We start from the raw sequence: 16,191 nt of genomic DNA, 5'->3' as shown, positions 1-16,191 counted from the left end.
AAAGAAAGAAACTGGTACACTTTTAACAGTATTTAACAGCAATTATATCATTCCACAATAAAAAGCAAAAATTTTCACACTGAATTCAACTGATATTGCAGCAAGGTGATGAAAGGAACAATCATCCTCACAGACAAGTACATATTCCCTGATATCTGTATGCAATCATTCTACTTCATTGTGTTAGCACAACTATAGAATTTTTCATACTAAAAACGGCATACTATCCTACAAAATTGAAAGACATTCTCTACAATCTACATACATAAATCCAAAGCTACAATGGGCAAGTTACGACACAACTAGCCAAATGTTGCCCGCTCGCCTCATATGCTGTAATATCCACACAAAAAATAAGGGAAAAAGAAATTTTCTCGTATTATCATTACGAATGCACAACACAAAACGCAGAGCATTTTGGAGACAAGAGGAGAGGAGAAAGGAGCCACTTGAATGCTCGAGTAATCCAGTACGCTTATGACATTAGAGTTACGTGGAGGATGACAATAGCAATTTTTCTGACGAGTTAATCGATCCCCAAGCTCGAGTAAGGTTCAAATCCAACCTGAAAACCAATTGTTTGGAGCAAAGCCATATTATATCGTTATCCAATAATCTTATCCCAAAAATGGTAAATGTAAGGTATTGCTGAAAAGTATCAAGTCAGAGCTTATGCAAAATGTCTCATATTATATATGGCAGCATATACATGATATAGAAAATATACACTAAGCAATATTCAGGAAATTCATGAGTTCATGAATGAATCACTGAATATTCAGGAAATTCATGAGTTCATGAATGATACAGAAGTTCACTGAAATATACTACTCACAGAGCAGTCATCATGAACGCGCCAAATTGTCTCGCCCAAAAGGTTTGCAACGGATAATATTGTTAGCTGTGGGAAGTAGTTCTTTTCTGAGATAGGAATTGTATTTGTGATGATTACTTCTTGGAATAAACCGCTGGACAACCTTTCTATAGCTGGAGGACTGGAAGCATACAAAAAGATCAGTCACATGAATCTTCGACATACAACTACATCATTCAATTATTTGTAATTGTGTAAACTATGTGCTAATGTATTTACCTGAAGACGGCATGTGTACTACATGCATACACTTCCCTTGCTCCTTCTTGGTGCAAAAGAGCTGCACCTTTGGCAATTGTACCTAAAAAATACAGCAGCACCAGGAGCAAAAGATCAATACCAAAATCTCAATACCAAAGATCTCATTAAGAGAAAATGCCAAAAAGAGAAGGAGAGGAAAGTCAATTTTAATTCCGAAAAAGAAGATAGAAAGTTGAAACTCAAAGGACTTAAAAAGAGGGCAAGGAAGACAAAGATGACCTAGAAGGCATGAGTGGGAAAAGATATAAAGGATTTAGGCTTACAGATAGAGATGACTGAAATCAAAATGAATGGAGAAGATTAGTGGAACTGATCTATTGGTTTATGTAGCCGACCCCAATCTTTTGGGATTACCGCTTCGGCATTGTTGTTGACGGCTACCTATACTCTTTCTCCCTTGTAAAAGATAGTAAAAGAATCCTGACATCTATATACAAGAAGAAAAATTCGAACAATAGTAACTTATTCTCACGTGAAAGCATGCAAATTCTAGTAAGCAATTTCTTTAAACACATGCTACCAGCAAAGATGAAGCAGTAAGCTTGTGTTTCTTGGCTACAGAGACATGCTAACTCTCTCAGTCTACAAGATGAAAGAATATCAATTTTAAGGAGGAATGTAACCAACCAGCTGTGTCAATCATATCATCCACCATTACCGCAACTTTTCCCTTAACATCGCCGATCAAATTCATTACCTGCAAGCCATTCAGAATATTTAAGAAGAGTATAACTATAAGTACATGAAATAAAAGGGAATCCTCAGACATAACATGATTGCATTACCCATGTTCATTTTATTAGTTGAGCTATTGCAAAGGAATACCAAGCGAGTAAAGAAAGTCATTCAGCTAAGCCAAAGGCAATTATACATGATATACTAAAATCATTTATCCCAAGGTTTAGAAGAAATAATAAGAGCCTCAAGACTTACCTCCGCAACATTGTGTCCATGGCGCCTCTTATCCACAATGGCAAGTGGGGCATCTGATAACTTCTTAGCAAAAGCACGAGCCCTTGCAACTCCACCAACATCTGGTGAAACTACAACTAAATCATCTGAACAAATTGTTTTGCTTGCCAAGTAGTCAAGAATCACAGGCTGCGATAGAGGACATATTAAGAGAAGTTATTAGCATCTAAAACGATATCATCAATCAATATTAGTTAGAGATTCACCCACAACAATTAAATCAAATAGTTATGAAATCAGAAAAAGAAAACTATTCACCAAAAAAACACAATTAACTCCTTAACGATTCAGGGCAATCAATGACTAAAATTCAAATCCTTAACAATGATGATGTCATCCGCATGCACTTGTGAAATAGACTCTACCTCCCTTTTTATTGGGGGAGGGGGGGTGGGGGGGCCTCGAAGAGGCATTGCTAAAATGCAAACATTTTGAGAACAGTCGGTGGTAAATTAAACTTTTGAACGAATCAAATAGCCACCACTTTATGCACCCAAGGAAAAAGAAAAAGGAAGCGCACTCTCAGTGAGGATTACGAGTCTTACCTGACCATATACATGATCCACAGGTATATCAAAATAGCCCATTGACTGCCCAGAATGTAGATCACAAGCAAGAACTCGATTGGCACCTGCTTCTGTTATCAGGTTGGCTACAAGTTTCGCGGCTATAGATTCCCGTCCTTGTGTCTGAAAAAGAAAAATGTAAAGACGATATTGCACAAATAAAAATATTTAAAAAAGGTTTCCCCTTTTCTCTAGAGGAAAGATCTCAGTTGGTTGAAGGGAACAAGTTTTTGATCCAAACAAAGCACATGAGGCAAATAGGAGATGATTAAAGCGAGAAATTTGTATGTAATTATTAAAAGTTCGTCAAATTCCTAGTGAGAAATAAATATTTAGAGTTGATTGCATAAGCATAATTAAAAAAATCAGTTTTACACAACTAATGTCAAGAATTGTGAATCCAAGAATAACTATGTTCTTAATTATTCATTAAAATGAGCTATGCTTGTCTTTAGAACGATAAATTAAGATTTAAGACCCAGAAAAACTTAGCTTTTAACTAATAGTGATGTGCTTAGTCTAGGAGAACAAAATTATTTTCTTACACAGAACTCTGGTATTTTTAAATAATGAAATTAATACTCATAATAAATCTCTTACTGTCAAAAGAACAACTCAGGCATTTTTGAATAATGAAATTAATACTAATATGATATGGCAGCATACCTTTCGATCAGCTCGAGCGTATCCAAAATAAGGAATAACTGCAGTGATGTTTTTGGCTGATGCTCTCCGGCAAGCATCAATCATTATCAAAAGTTCCATAAGGTTCTCATTCGCAGGCGGACATGTGGGTTGAACTAGAAAAACATCACAACCTCTGACACTCTCTTGCAACTGAACGTAGATCTCACCATCGGCAAAACGTTTGATCTTTATTTTCCCAAGCTGGAGACCCATGTAACATGCAATTTCCTGTCGGAAAAAAAATCCTGTCATCAGGTTCTTGCTTCAGTACGTTCCATTCCGTTACCCCAATTAGCTCCCACCTAGAGTGGAATTACGAGGATCGAATGTACACAACTTTACCCCAACTAGTGATAACATTAACAGAGAGATTGTTCTCGATTGACCCTTGGTAGCATACATCATGTGCAATTTCATTAGTTTGTTGACTGAAGACCAATAGCACTACTACAATTCTAATGAACGTAAGCAACAAACAGAAGTGCAAAACAATTGTTATATAAATGTGGGTTCAAAATTATGGCATCTACAGCACCAACATTCACCAATTTAATCTTCAACCTATCAAATTATGAGTTATAATTTTACAGAAATTCGAAGAAAAAAAATTCAAAGCCTTCTATTTTTATTTTTTAGGAATTTTGTAATAGCATTTTCACCAAGTTATAGAGTGACTTCGCTAATAGAATTTATTAGCCTCGTTCGATTACTTTTCTTAGTAATCTCCATTTGTGTGAGTTACAAAATCAAATGGTTGTATTGTCTATCTTTAGTTTATCTTTAGAAAAGTGTTTTTAGATTAGAATAGCAAGTGATACTTAAGGGGAAGGAGGGAGTACATTATTCTATTGTATCTAAGAAGCACTAGGAATGAGATAAATACAAATAGAGACATATGAAAAGTCCTAACAAAAAACAGTCAAAAACTATCATACACTATTCAACCCCTTCTATAGTATTTCCAAGCAATGAAATTGATCTTTCAATTCTTGCTTCTAAGATTCAAGTTCTTGATGGTTCAATCGGTATCACAATCTTGAAGAGCACAATCAAGAGCTTGAATATTTAACTCAACAAACTTAAAAGTAGTTAAGACACAACAACAACATGATGCCAAAGCTTTAATCCCCAAAACTTTGGGATCGTTTACGTGAACCAACCTTAAAGAAGTAAGCTTCTCAGAAGTCAGAATCATCATCATAGTAGTTCATACATGTTTGCAATCAAGGGTTCACAAATCACATGAACAATTTTTTCATCATTACAAAGGTAAGTTAGGTACACGAACTTTAGTGGAATTGGGGTAATGTTGCTCGTTCAGCATCATTAACAGTCTAATTAAGGCAATCAAACATGAACCCATTTCTTAAACTAGAAAACCATTCATGAAATAACCAATATTTAACAAGATTAAGCACAAAACATAGAAGAAAATATGATAAATTACCTGAGCAAGAGCAGGATTGGCAGTACCAGAAAAAATCCGAAGTCGGGTATCATTCTGATTGATAGTATTCTCCAATGCAAATTGCTTCATTCCAAAAGATTGGGAGCTAAAAGGAGGTGGTTTCCCATTTTCCACCTTCTTCAATTGCTCAGCCAAATTACATTTCTGCTCATAAAAATTAAAACCCACAAATTAAAATACAATAAAAATCAAGAAATGTAAAGCTATACTATAAATGACAATTGCTCAGCCAAAATACATTTCTGTTCATAAAACTCAAAACCCACAAATTAAAACACAATAAAAATCAAAACCCACAAATTAAAAGACTACAAAAATCAAGTAAAAATATACTATAAAAGATCAAAACCTAATACAAAACAAGAGATAGGAAAGAGAGGAAATAAAACAAAAGAAGATTTACAATGGAAATTCGAGCTGGGGTTTTGTGAGAAAAGTGATTTGACAGGGGAAATTGAAGAGGGGTGAAATTAGATGTAGTATTAGGACATGGATTGAGAAGTAAAGACGCCATTGTTGATGATACAAGAGGAGAGAGAAATGAGGAGTATAGAGTAGGGTTATCTCTTTTGTATTTGGCATGAATTTGCAGGGACCACTTAAAAGGCATTAGTTGGAGTATCTTAATAAATAGATTAATTACTAATCTTTTTCTCGTTTTATCTTATTAAAATAGTTTTTCTTCAATTCAATCAAATTAGAGGGAAAATTGACAAAATTACATTTTCTAATTTTTTGATTAACACACCATAAATGTTCTTCAATAAAATTACAAAAATTACAAAATTTAAAATTATACGCTCAAAATATAAACTAAACTAATTTTTCAATTCTTCCTTAATTTCTTCAACGGTTTTTGAACAACAACCGATAATGAACAACTTTCTCACCACTTAGGCATGCGAATATTAAATCTTTCATTAACTTCAGATTTAAAAAACAAAGACAGTATGATTAGCGTTTAATAATGATTAATTAACTAAAAAAAATCAATAATTTGATTTTAAATTAAAGCCATCATAAACTAAAATTATCTCCCATATCAGAATCAAGGATTCATCAAAACAAAATTCCAAAATCAGAATGGCGTCAAAACACTTAAGCAAAAATTTAATAACCAAAATCAAAATAGCAGCTATGGGTGTTCATAACCGGGTAACCGCAAGACCGGATACCTCACTAATCGGATAAATCGGGTCCAGACACCGGGTACCCGATTTTATTCGCCACATTTTTTAGCATTGAAGAAATTACTGAAATTATTAGATAGTTCACAATTTTTGAGTATTGATCAAGAATTACTGAAATTACTTTAAAAATGAAGAAGTCTGACAGTAAGGTGCGCATTTGCTAATTGCAACGAAGCAACTGCCAGTTAGTAAGAAACAATTAAGAAGAAAGTGCAACCAATTTCAGGTAGTAAATGGATAATTGGATAGTACATAAGTATATGTCAATAGGTTAAGCACTAAGCAATTAGTTTGCAAGACAGTAGTGTAAATAAAAAATACAAATATATAATAAACAGGTCAACGGGTATCCGTTGTAAATTAATTTGCGGCCCATAACTCGACTCGGAATTTATAATTTTTTTGATTTTATGACCCGCCATTTAAGATACAGGTTGACGGGTTAGATCAACCGGGTAGAGTTTTTTTAAACAGGCCTAATGGCAGCACAATATATCAAAAACAACAATTTTAGAAGGACCAAAACAAAACCAAAACATCAAAAAGGCGCCACAATATATTAGAAGCAAGAATTTTAGAAGGATCAAAAAAGAACTAAAAAATCATAATGACGCCAAATACCAAAATAGAACCACAAATGAAACTAGCTCTAAAAACCTCATTAAGTCCCTTTATAAAGGAACAATCACATGTATTAACTCCACCAACAATCAACATTTATTAACTCCACAAACAAAATACATTTATTAAGATGGAAAAATCAAGAGAATTAGATAATTATAATAGGAAACAAATAATGCATTAATTATTTTTGTCAGTCAATAGTAAAGGCTAGCCAACACATGGAGTACTGGGTGAGATGTCAAAGAAATACAAAGTCAGTAGGATGATAATATCAAGGACTTGTGATAATATCAAGGACTTGAGGACAAGTTAAGCTACAACAATAACAACAAAATGCATTTCCAATTAATGTCAACAACAAGAGGATTGGGAAGAAATCAAGAGATGAAATCATCTTTGATAATACCAAGGGGCTTGAAAAAGCAAAAAAAAAAATGGTCAAACAACATGTACAAGGGCTATGGGTATTAGTCAAAGCATAGTATGAAGATGGAAAAAGAAGAAGTTCATTCGAAAGCACACCAATGCAATTAAACTATTACTAAATGATAAAAATAGTCCAACAACCCCCTAATTCTCCAGATGTGAATGTCTAGGACTTAGGATTTTTTTAGGTCTATGCAAGCATTGCAACTTTAAAAATTGGCTTATAATAATTTACAATTGGTTAAGGCTAAACTTACAAGGGAAGGAAGAATTCTAGATTATTTGGGTTTAAGAAAGGAAATAATTTACGAGTCACTGCGTTACTTGAATACAAAGGTAGAAAAAGTATGTTTGAAGTTATTTTATTTTACTTGGGAATCAATGATGAAGATTTTTTCACCAAATAGAAGAGGCAACAACAGAATTATACTTGATCATGGGAGGCCCGCTCTGAAAAAGTGAGGGTTTGGGTACCAAAATATGGCCCAATGGGCGGGTTTGGGCAAAAAAAAGTGGTCCGAATATTTTTGGGACAGATTTAGGATTGACGTTTGGCCCGCGGGTTAGCCCGGCCCGGCCCAAAAGGCTTCCATTAGATGATTAGATGCAATTACTTGCTGTAGTAATAACAGCAACTGAGGGAGAACTAACATAATAGCAATCCTATGCTATGATTAGATGCAATTCCATTAGATCAATTTTTTTTATGGGAAGTGTTTTTTTGTTTCTGATATATTGTTTCATCTCATGTATTATATATAGTGTATAGATCATGAGATATTTAGCCAAGTGTTTATCCAAGCGTCATATATATTAGTTACATATTTTGATTATTTCATATGCTAACACTTTTTTTCATATTGCATCAAGTTCGGTCTACCATTTTTAAGGCTGAAGAGGAGGAAGAAGAGGTAGATCGTGAAGATGACGATTGTCGAATCGTTAATTAGTTACATATTTTGATTATTTTATATTTGTTTATTTGAATTATTTGTAATTTGTGATTTAAATTATGTATAATATGTAACAATTGTATTTATTTATTTCATTTATTTGTAATTTGTGTTTTTAATTATGTATAAATAATATATAACATAGGCCCGCATATTACGGGTTTGAGCAAGAACTTTTAGGCCCACACTTCAACCCGGCCCGCATCAATGGGCTGTTTTTCCTTCCGCCCCGGCCCGATGTTTGATCAGGTCTAAACAGAACCAACAAAAGCATCAAATGTAGTAGCAGAAACACCAAGAAATCAAGTATAAACGGAAGCAGCACCAACACTTTTGCATATTAAATGGGACACTATAATCGTACAAATCCAGATCTATAAAGACTGATCAAAGAAGAGATAGGGGAAACTGATTTATAAGGATAAAGAACAGACTCAGATCAAAGAAACCCAAATCAGAGGAGAGAGAGGCGAAAATGAATAATAATAATAATAAATCTAGGATTTTAATGTAGGTCACTGGAGGAGGAAGATGCAGAACTTCATCCTTAACAATGAAGATGAAGAGACACTCAGAAGGAAGATGAACAACAATCGAAAAATTAGGGTTTTAGTGTAGGTCAATAAAGGAATGGGGAGAGGTTAGATTTAATAGAAAGGGAGGGAATAGTTAGGGGGATAATTAGGGTTAGTGAATTAATTAGATTAGATTAGTTAGGTAAGTGAGGGTATTTTTGTAATATCACATGGGAGATACAAATAATTTGGTAAAAAAACCAATGTCAAAAAAAAATTGGGAGAACTAAGATGAAATTACATAATAAGGAAATGAGGAGGGAGTATAATTCAGCGTATCGTATGAGACCATCTCACCGTGAAACGGGTTCATACGAGCAACCCAGTAGTAAAAAACAACAAAAACAATAAAAATCTGAATTCACACTTTATAGAAAATAGCTTTCTTTTTTAAATAGTTTGGGCTGATTCAGTTAAACTCGTCTCACGATGAGACGACCTCCATAAAGAATTGGCGTTTATAATTATAATTACATGAAAAATGCTAACAATTAAACTTTAAAAATAAAAAGCCTATAAATTTTTCCAAAATCAGTCAACCTATATTGAATTGACTTAATATAAAGTTATTGTCTTAAAGTGATCACTTATAATCTTAAGGTGATCATTATAGTTTGAAGTGATATTTTTTACAGTTTTAGAATGATCATTTGTAACTTATCACTTACAATTTTAAAGTGATCAATTAAAAAAATGTTTTAATTATATGGTTTCGTTTCATGATGAGACAATCTCATACAAAACTTGTTGCAAATTTTTATAGAATTTTTTTTTAAAAAAAAATTGATTAATGTTTTGTATATGAAAAAAATATTACTTTAGACTAAAAATTGCCTTGCACATGACTATCAAAATCTGACCTAAATGACTCTATTTCTCCTTTAAAAAAACTTCTTCCCAATTTTTGCAAATATATAATGTAACACTATCTCAATATTCATGTCATGCTCATTCTTTAATTCCTTTGATCATAAATGTAGGGTGTTTGGGGAGAAATAGGAGAATTTAAGTTGATAAAGAGTAATATATAACTACAATATTTATATTTTTTATCGTGTGGACAACCTAATAATAGCAAATATTTCTTAATGATTATACTTAATTAACTAGTCAAATAAAAATACATAATATTTTAATAATACTTTTAAAGTTGATCCACAGGACCAAGTCATACAAGACTTTGTCTTAAATGATTTGAACCTTGTGAATTTTGCACCACCACCTACTCTTTTTGTGCACCAAACCTCCAACGTTAGCTAAATTATAGGATGTTTTGAGAAAAACAAAATGCAAGAGTAAAGAGACAATCTTAAGTACTCTTATTAAGAATCAAAGATTGAAGAACAACTTCGAGTCACTACGAACATAGTCATTCCAAGACGATAATGAAGAGAGTGAATGATGAACATACGAACGGGTAGAAGAAATTGGACTATTAACATATTGCTAGCAAATGAAAAGCTTTTAAAGACCTTTCAACTTATGTACAATCGTTTTCGCAAGTTCATTCATCACGAACACAAACTACATTCTATAACAACCTACAGTTACATGCTCACTGATTACTTTTCTGATTCCGACAGGCTTTGCGAGAGAAGTAAATCTGCAGCAGTAAGACGCTCAGCGTTTTCTTCATTTTGATGCACTGTGTGCTTTGGAGGGTGGTCGGATTCTCTCTTCATGAAATGAAAGCCCATAATATCCCTGTACTCGCCTGTTCCGAGGCAACGGGTGCAATGCCCAAGTCCACTGCCACCACATATCTTGCACCTAAAACAACGGATTCCTCAAATTGATTCGACAACAATATTCCATTAACCTAATGCCACTAAGTGGCTCCTGTCTAAGCTGGGTTTGCGGGGTCGGATGTACACAACCTGACCCTTGTTACTTATAACAAAGAGGTTGTTTCCGATTGACCCTTTGTAGCAGATATCATTCAACAACTTCACATAATAGAACACTGATTTAGTACGCCATCTTAATGTATTCCATTATGATTCGAGACCAAAGAACCATAAATCTTTGGCCCAATGAAAAAAGGGACAAATTGATTTTGTCTCGGGCCTAATTGTTGGGGCCTAATTGTTATGGCGAGGGAAGTGGAAGATAGCTTACCATTTTGGCCATTCACCTTTTGGAAGCATCGATAGTTCAGTGTAATTTATCCTGCCTGTACTTTGAAAGAAAAATGTGTTTCTTAGCCTGCAGCTTTAGGGGGATGCAGATTGGATTTCTTAAGAAACACAATCAAATAAAAAAGAGAAATGATTAAGAATATTAGGAATATCCACAACTTAGCAACACAGGTATGTTTGGAAATCAACCAAGATTTATTCTATTTTAGGAAATGTGACAAATTTCTCCAAATGTACACACCATAAAGTAAGAAATGAAGCAAGAAAAAGCTCTATTCGAAACTCCAAAAAAACAGTTAAGCCTAAGTCCAACTCTCCAGATTGATACCTGTTATACGTCGATAATCTCCATATCGTTTATGTTAGAGTAAATAAGATGTTCTGGGGCGTTAACCATTAGTTTAAGCTTTTGGTTGAGTTCGTTCTTTGACCTGGTATCAGAAGTCACGGGTTCGAACCTCAGTTTAACCTTTTAGCTAATCTGCATTTTCAAACTATGACTAAACTGACAGTCAAGGACTATGTTACTTGGACTCGGGTACTAATGTTGGATACTGACATGTGTCCAAGTATCGGATACGTCTAAATTAGAGCTGTTCAAAAGTGACCCGACCCGAAAATCCGATTCGAAATCGAAAGTAAACCGACTCGAAAATGTGTTCCTTTTTTAGGTTTATCGAACCGACATTACCCGATCCAAAGCTATACCCGAACCGGTTGACAATTGAAAAATGAGAAAACTGAACCCGAGCTGTAATCGATTATTCTAACCGACACGTAACTGTTAACCGAGATTACCCGAACTTAATAATGACCGATCCGAGTCATATCCGACCCGAATCATGCTCAAAACCAAACTCGATCCGACTAAAACCGACTTAACCCGAACGAAGTTTAGATCGAACTGCTGTAAACCTAAACTAATTTTTTACATAGAAGTATGATTGACTCATATTCAATCATCTTATTAGTTTTTCTAATAAAGTCACAAATATTTTAATAAAATAAATTTTATAAAAACATGGTTTTATATATTTAAAGTTAATAATCAATGGTCAATGTTTATTTAACTACTTTTAATCGAATTATATGAAAATTGATAGAACTTTATAGTTTTTTTTCCGGTCAAACAAGTAAAAGTAACCATATATAATAATAATCACTAATTGATTTGCATCTTCACTATTTTGCTTTAAGTAAAACAACCTTATCATCTATTAAAAAATGACTAACAACTTAATCTGATACTGACTCGATCAATAGTAATTAGTAATTCGCAATTCGTGGCCGAATTCTACTTGAAAAATACCCGAACCCGATTTGTATCCGGTAAAACCGAACCAATTATTAACCGATGACAACCCGAGATCGATTGAAATTCAACACGTACTTCAAACGACACCGAACTGATGCTAACCCGATATTGCGAATAACCGATCTTCAACCGAAACGTCACTAACCGACCCGACCCGAGTATGACCCGTCGCAACACGCATCCGAAATATAACCGATCCGAAATACAACCGAATCGAATGACACCCATCCGAAACCGACCCGATTACCAGAATGAATACCTCTAGTCTAAATATTCAATTTTACGCCTAAAATGGAGTGTCTAAGTGCCATGCCAATGTCTGAGCATCAAGAATTGGGCACGGGTACGTGAAGGAAAATGAAGAGTCCAAGTAACATAGGTCAAGGATATCAGATGGTTTAACATTTCAAACATCAGACTTAAAATAGTTCACAAAATTTAACAACAGCGGCCTGGTTCCAGTTTGATTAAAATCCAAGATCAACCAAATGCAAACCAAACACACTATTCATACCAGAAAGCTGTTAGTAAGAGCAGTTTTCAGCACCAATTGCTGCACATAGCTCGAGTCTAATATAGCTACCATTCTACTTCCGCAGAGAACAAAGAAGGAAAGTTTTATGTTCTTAAACAAACATTGCACCTTATATATTTGGGACTTGGGAATTTCGGATTTAGATTTTGAAGTGTTGTTGAAACAAGCATAGAGCCATACACTTCCAACGGTTCCATCCACTGTCACGTGATTCACTAATCTCCTTGTGAATCGTGAATAAAAAAAAGCGAATTATGGTTAGTTTTGAGCTATTTTAGGGTTATTTTGAGTGAATCGCGAATTCAAAAAGCGAATTAACTGGCGAATCATGTTATACTAGTTCCATCTAATTTCCAACAGTTTTCTTCACGATTTCAAATTCAGAAAAGTATGTTCAATTCTACTAACCCTACATCAGTTCAGTCGAGAAGTATGATGCTTCATGGATCAACGCAAGTATAATTGGCACTTACCAAGTGATGCAAAATTTTCCATAGATTTGTAATTCTCAAATCTTTTGTGATTAAGGCTTTGACGTTGTTGTATTATATTATTGTACATTCGTTATTTTACTAGTATATCCCGATTTTAATTGTTTACTGGATAAAAATTCCCAACTTCTCATTAGCATCATATAGTAGCAGATGAGAATTGGTGTTCTCCCCTCTCATATTCATCCAGCAGATGCAAACTTTCAGTGACCTTATTAACATTTGATGATATCCTCGAATGATTTTCCCCCCATAAACAAAAACTTATTCTTCATAACATGTCATGTCCGGTGTTTTTTATTTTACAAGCATCATCATCATCAACCCAATGAGTCCCGCCCATGACAGGATCTGAAGAGGTAGGGAAAGAAGGCAGACCAGTACCCTCATCACAAGGAGGTCGTGATCGAAGGGAGCCCCTCAACTCGAGGAATGTAAATGACAAATTTTTAGAGTTATGTGAACTTCATATTTCCTAGTTCCTTGTATATAACATCTAAAAAATATCATCAGGTATCTACTGATTATGAAACATAGGGATGCAAAAGAGACATAGGGAGCAAGGAAACGGAATGTACCTTTTCCATGACAATGATAACAATCAACTCTTCCACTTCCCTCACAAACAACGCAGGATGGCTCCGGTTTTCTTCTTTTCTCTATCCGAACATTTGACTATAAAAAAAAATTGGAATTATGAACTAATTCCCTTACATAATTGGTCAATTAAAAGGGTCACACTGATTCAATGCCTCAAGGTGAATGTAGAACTAAAGACTAAAGCTGTACAAGAACTTACCATTATAACAAAACAAGCCATATATGATATGATCTTATGTCAGATGCACTTGTCACTTTTTAATGCTAAAAGTTTTTAAAGAAAATTTGAAAATGGCAATTTCTACTGAAAAACGGACCAAAAATCTAAAATGAATACATTTTTGGATATCCAAGATCAATGATGAGTTCCTCATACTAGCAACCTTCTCAATATTTTTACTCAGTTCAAGACTCAAGTTGGTTTTAAGTGTAGCTCAGCTCAGGCCAAGCTTAAGAAACAAAAAGTTCAAACTGAAGTTCTTCCATTGTCACAAAACATAATCACAATTAAACATATTGTAGGAAATAATACACGTAAAATAAGGAGAAAAATTATGTAATTGATTATCTAATTACTGACTGCCTTTTATAGCTAGTCTAGACCTTGTATAAATGTAAGTTTGATATGATGAACAAGGTAATACAAACACAGTATTCAAATCTCAACCACCCCTCATTTAAAGTGGAATATACATCCTCATATGTCTGTGCTGCATCCACACTTCCACCCAAGCCTCAACCATCAGCTTATTATTCTTTTCACATATATACTATTACTTGTTGCTACAAAACCCATGAATAAATTGTCAACCAAAAGCTTACCGATGGTTAAGGACTTAGGATATGTTATACACTCTAACACGCGCCCGAGAGCCCCTTGGGCTAGCAGTGTGGATACAACACCTACCATCTCGTACCTGGTGCGAATATTCCAATTTAAATGGAAAGTGGGTGAAATTCGAATCCTTGACCCCTTGTCATGTTGGCTCTTACATATATGTCAAAAAAAACTAACTCAACCAAAAGCTTAGAACATAAACAACAATTCTTAGCACTCAGAAACATCATCAATAATCAACAAATTAAACAACTGAACGTCATAACCCAAAAAAACAGAGGTAAAAGAACAAAGATTTATTTTCAGTTCAGCATATCTCAGTCTAAGCTTTAAAAAAGAAATAAAGTTCAAACTGAAATTGTCCATTATAACAACCACAATCGTTACCAAAACTGTTAAATTAGGCTGGACTTATTGTTAATGCCAGCATATTAACGGGGGACACAAGTGCACACACTTCATATGCCAAGGAGATATATACCATCCCAAAACCATATGGCAATGGGAAGAAGGTCTCTAATAGCTTATAAAGTGTGCACACCATTTTCAATTTATCGATATGGGATAACTCATCCCAACACCCCTCACATGCGAACCCCCGTCAAGTTCGCATGTGGGAGTAATCAATTAGGGTAGGAACGCCATTCTTTTCGAACCTACCATTTTTTAAATTATTGATCGAACCATCGGCTCTAACCATCGGCTCTGATACCATGTTAAATTAGGCTGGACTTATTGTTAATGCCAGCATATTAACGGGGGGACACAAGTGCACACACTTTATAAGCCAAGGAGATATATACCATTTTCAATGAGAAGAAGGTCTCTAATAGCTTATAGCTTATAAAGTGTGCACACCATTTTCAATTTATCGATGTGGGATAACTCATCCCAACAAAAGCTGAAACACAAATACAAATACTTGTTGAAAACCCAGGAAGAAACATTAATTCTAAACACTCAACACATTCAATAATCACAATTCACAAATCAAACCAATGAACATCACAATCCAAAAATCAAAGATAAAAGAACAAAGATTTCTCTTCTGGGTTAATTAAAAGTCTCACTTCTATATGCAGTTGTAAATCTTGGGTCTTATATATGAGGTTGTAAGCTTTGATTACAAACAAAATTGAACCCAGAAAAGAGGGATTAATATACCTGGGTGCGGACAAGAAAGGAAGGTTTGGGAAGGGAAAGATGAAGAGAGTTTGTAAGTGGTTTTTGAGGAAGAAAATCATGTGGGTTTCCATTGATTGAATCTGAATTTGAATTTAAAGAAGCTAAGCTCAACATGGGACTTATTGTTACTGTTCTTGGCATTTGAAATGCACGCATCGGGATCATTGTCTGCCTGATGGTTTGCCTCAGCTGCAACAGCTGGTGTTATATCTAGACTCTAGAGGAAGGGTTTATTTTTTTAATTTCTCAAGTTCTAATATCCTACAAGAGCCTACTCCTATGTACTCCTATCAATCTTCAGTCTGGAGCGGGTTTGGCCAGACTCGGATTCGGACTCTATTTTTTTTGGATTCAGACCCGGATTCGGATCCTAAGGGTCTAAAATTTTCAGACCCGGACCCGGACCCTACGGGTCTGACAGGGTCTAGGGTCGTTAATGGGTCTTATACATCAAAAAACTTCCTAAAATAAAACTCCACACAATCCATTTTAT

General features: G+C 34.6%; 2 protein-coding genes across 3 annotated transcripts; both read right to left on the bottom strand.

Moving 5' to 3' along the window:
- Nucleotides 1-58: 58 nt before the first annotated feature.
- LOC130809733 (ribose-phosphate pyrophosphokinase 1) lies at nucleotides 59-5,414 on the bottom strand. The gene is made up of 9 exons (XM_057675512.1): nucleotides 5,232-5,414; nucleotides 4,808-4,972; nucleotides 3,340-3,588; nucleotides 2,653-2,796; nucleotides 2,069-2,236; nucleotides 1,763-1,832; nucleotides 1,094-1,175; nucleotides 836-995; nucleotides 59-565 (listed from the first exon to the last, which is right to left on the bottom strand). The coding sequence occupies exons 1-9, from the start codon at nucleotides 5,340-5,342 to the stop codon at nucleotides 527-529; spliced, it is 1,188 nt and encodes a 395-aa protein (XP_057531495.1). The 5' UTR covers nucleotides 5,343-5,414; the 3' UTR covers nucleotides 59-526.
- A 4,479-nt stretch (nucleotides 5,415-9,893) lies between these two features.
- Nucleotides 9,894-15,931, bottom strand: LOC130809728 (uncharacterized). Of its 2 annotated transcripts, none has more exons than XM_057675508.1 (4): nucleotides 15,584-15,931; nucleotides 13,654-13,750; nucleotides 10,715-10,769; nucleotides 9,894-10,366 (listed from the first exon to the last, which is right to left on the bottom strand). In XM_057675508.1, exons 1-4 carry the CDS (start codon nucleotides 15,767-15,769, stop codon nucleotides 10,159-10,161), a joined length of 546 nt encoding a protein of 181 aa, XP_057531491.1. In that variant the 5' UTR covers nucleotides 15,770-15,931; the 3' UTR covers nucleotides 9,894-10,158. The 2 variants fall into 2 exon arrangements, with proteins under 2 accessions (XP_057531491.1, XP_057531490.1); XM_057675507.1 differs by having other exon boundaries at nucleotides 15,678-15,931.
- Between the last annotated feature and the right edge of the window lie 260 nt (nucleotides 15,932-16,191).

The sequence above is a fragment of the Amaranthus tricolor genome, chromosome 4 (assembly GCF_026212465.1).
Source record: "Amaranthus tricolor cultivar Red isolate AtriRed21 chromosome 4, ASM2621246v1, whole genome shotgun sequence".
Classification (NCBI taxonomy): Eukaryota; Viridiplantae; Streptophyta; class Magnoliopsida; order Caryophyllales; family Amaranthaceae; genus Amaranthus; species Amaranthus tricolor.
Note: the sequence above shows the minus strand (reverse complement) of the source record. Positions and strands in the feature narration are given on the sequence as shown.

What these genes read in the sequence shown, in the direction of transcription:
- LOC130809733 (XM_057675512.1), bottom strand. Translation starts at nt 5,342, where the DNA reads ATGGCGTCTTTACTTCTCAATCCATGTCCTAATACTACATCTAATTTC. An exon ending in CCCCAGCTCGAATTTCCATT is followed by an intron (nt 4,973 to 5,231) that starts GTAAATCTTCTT and finishes TTTTATGAGCAG; the next exon opens with AAATGTAATTTGGCTGAGCA. An exon ending in CCAATCCTGCTCTTGCTCAG is followed by an intron (nt 3,589 to 4,807) that starts GTAATTTATCAT and finishes TTTTTCCGACAG; the next exon opens with GAAATTGCATGTTACATGGG.
- LOC130809728 (XM_057675508.1), bottom strand. Translation starts at nt 15,769, where the DNA reads ATGGAAACCCACATGATTTTCTTCCTCAAAAACCACTTACAAACTCTC. An exon ending in TTATCATTGTCATGGAAAAG is followed by an intron (nt 10,770 to 13,653) that starts GTACATTCCGTT and finishes TTCAAAGTACAG; the next exon opens with GCAGGATAAATTACACTGAA. An exon ending in AAAGGTGAATGGCCAAAATG is followed by an intron (nt 10,367 to 10,714) that starts GTAAGCTATCTT and finishes CCGTTGTTTTAG; the next exon opens with GTGCAAGATATGTGGTGGCA.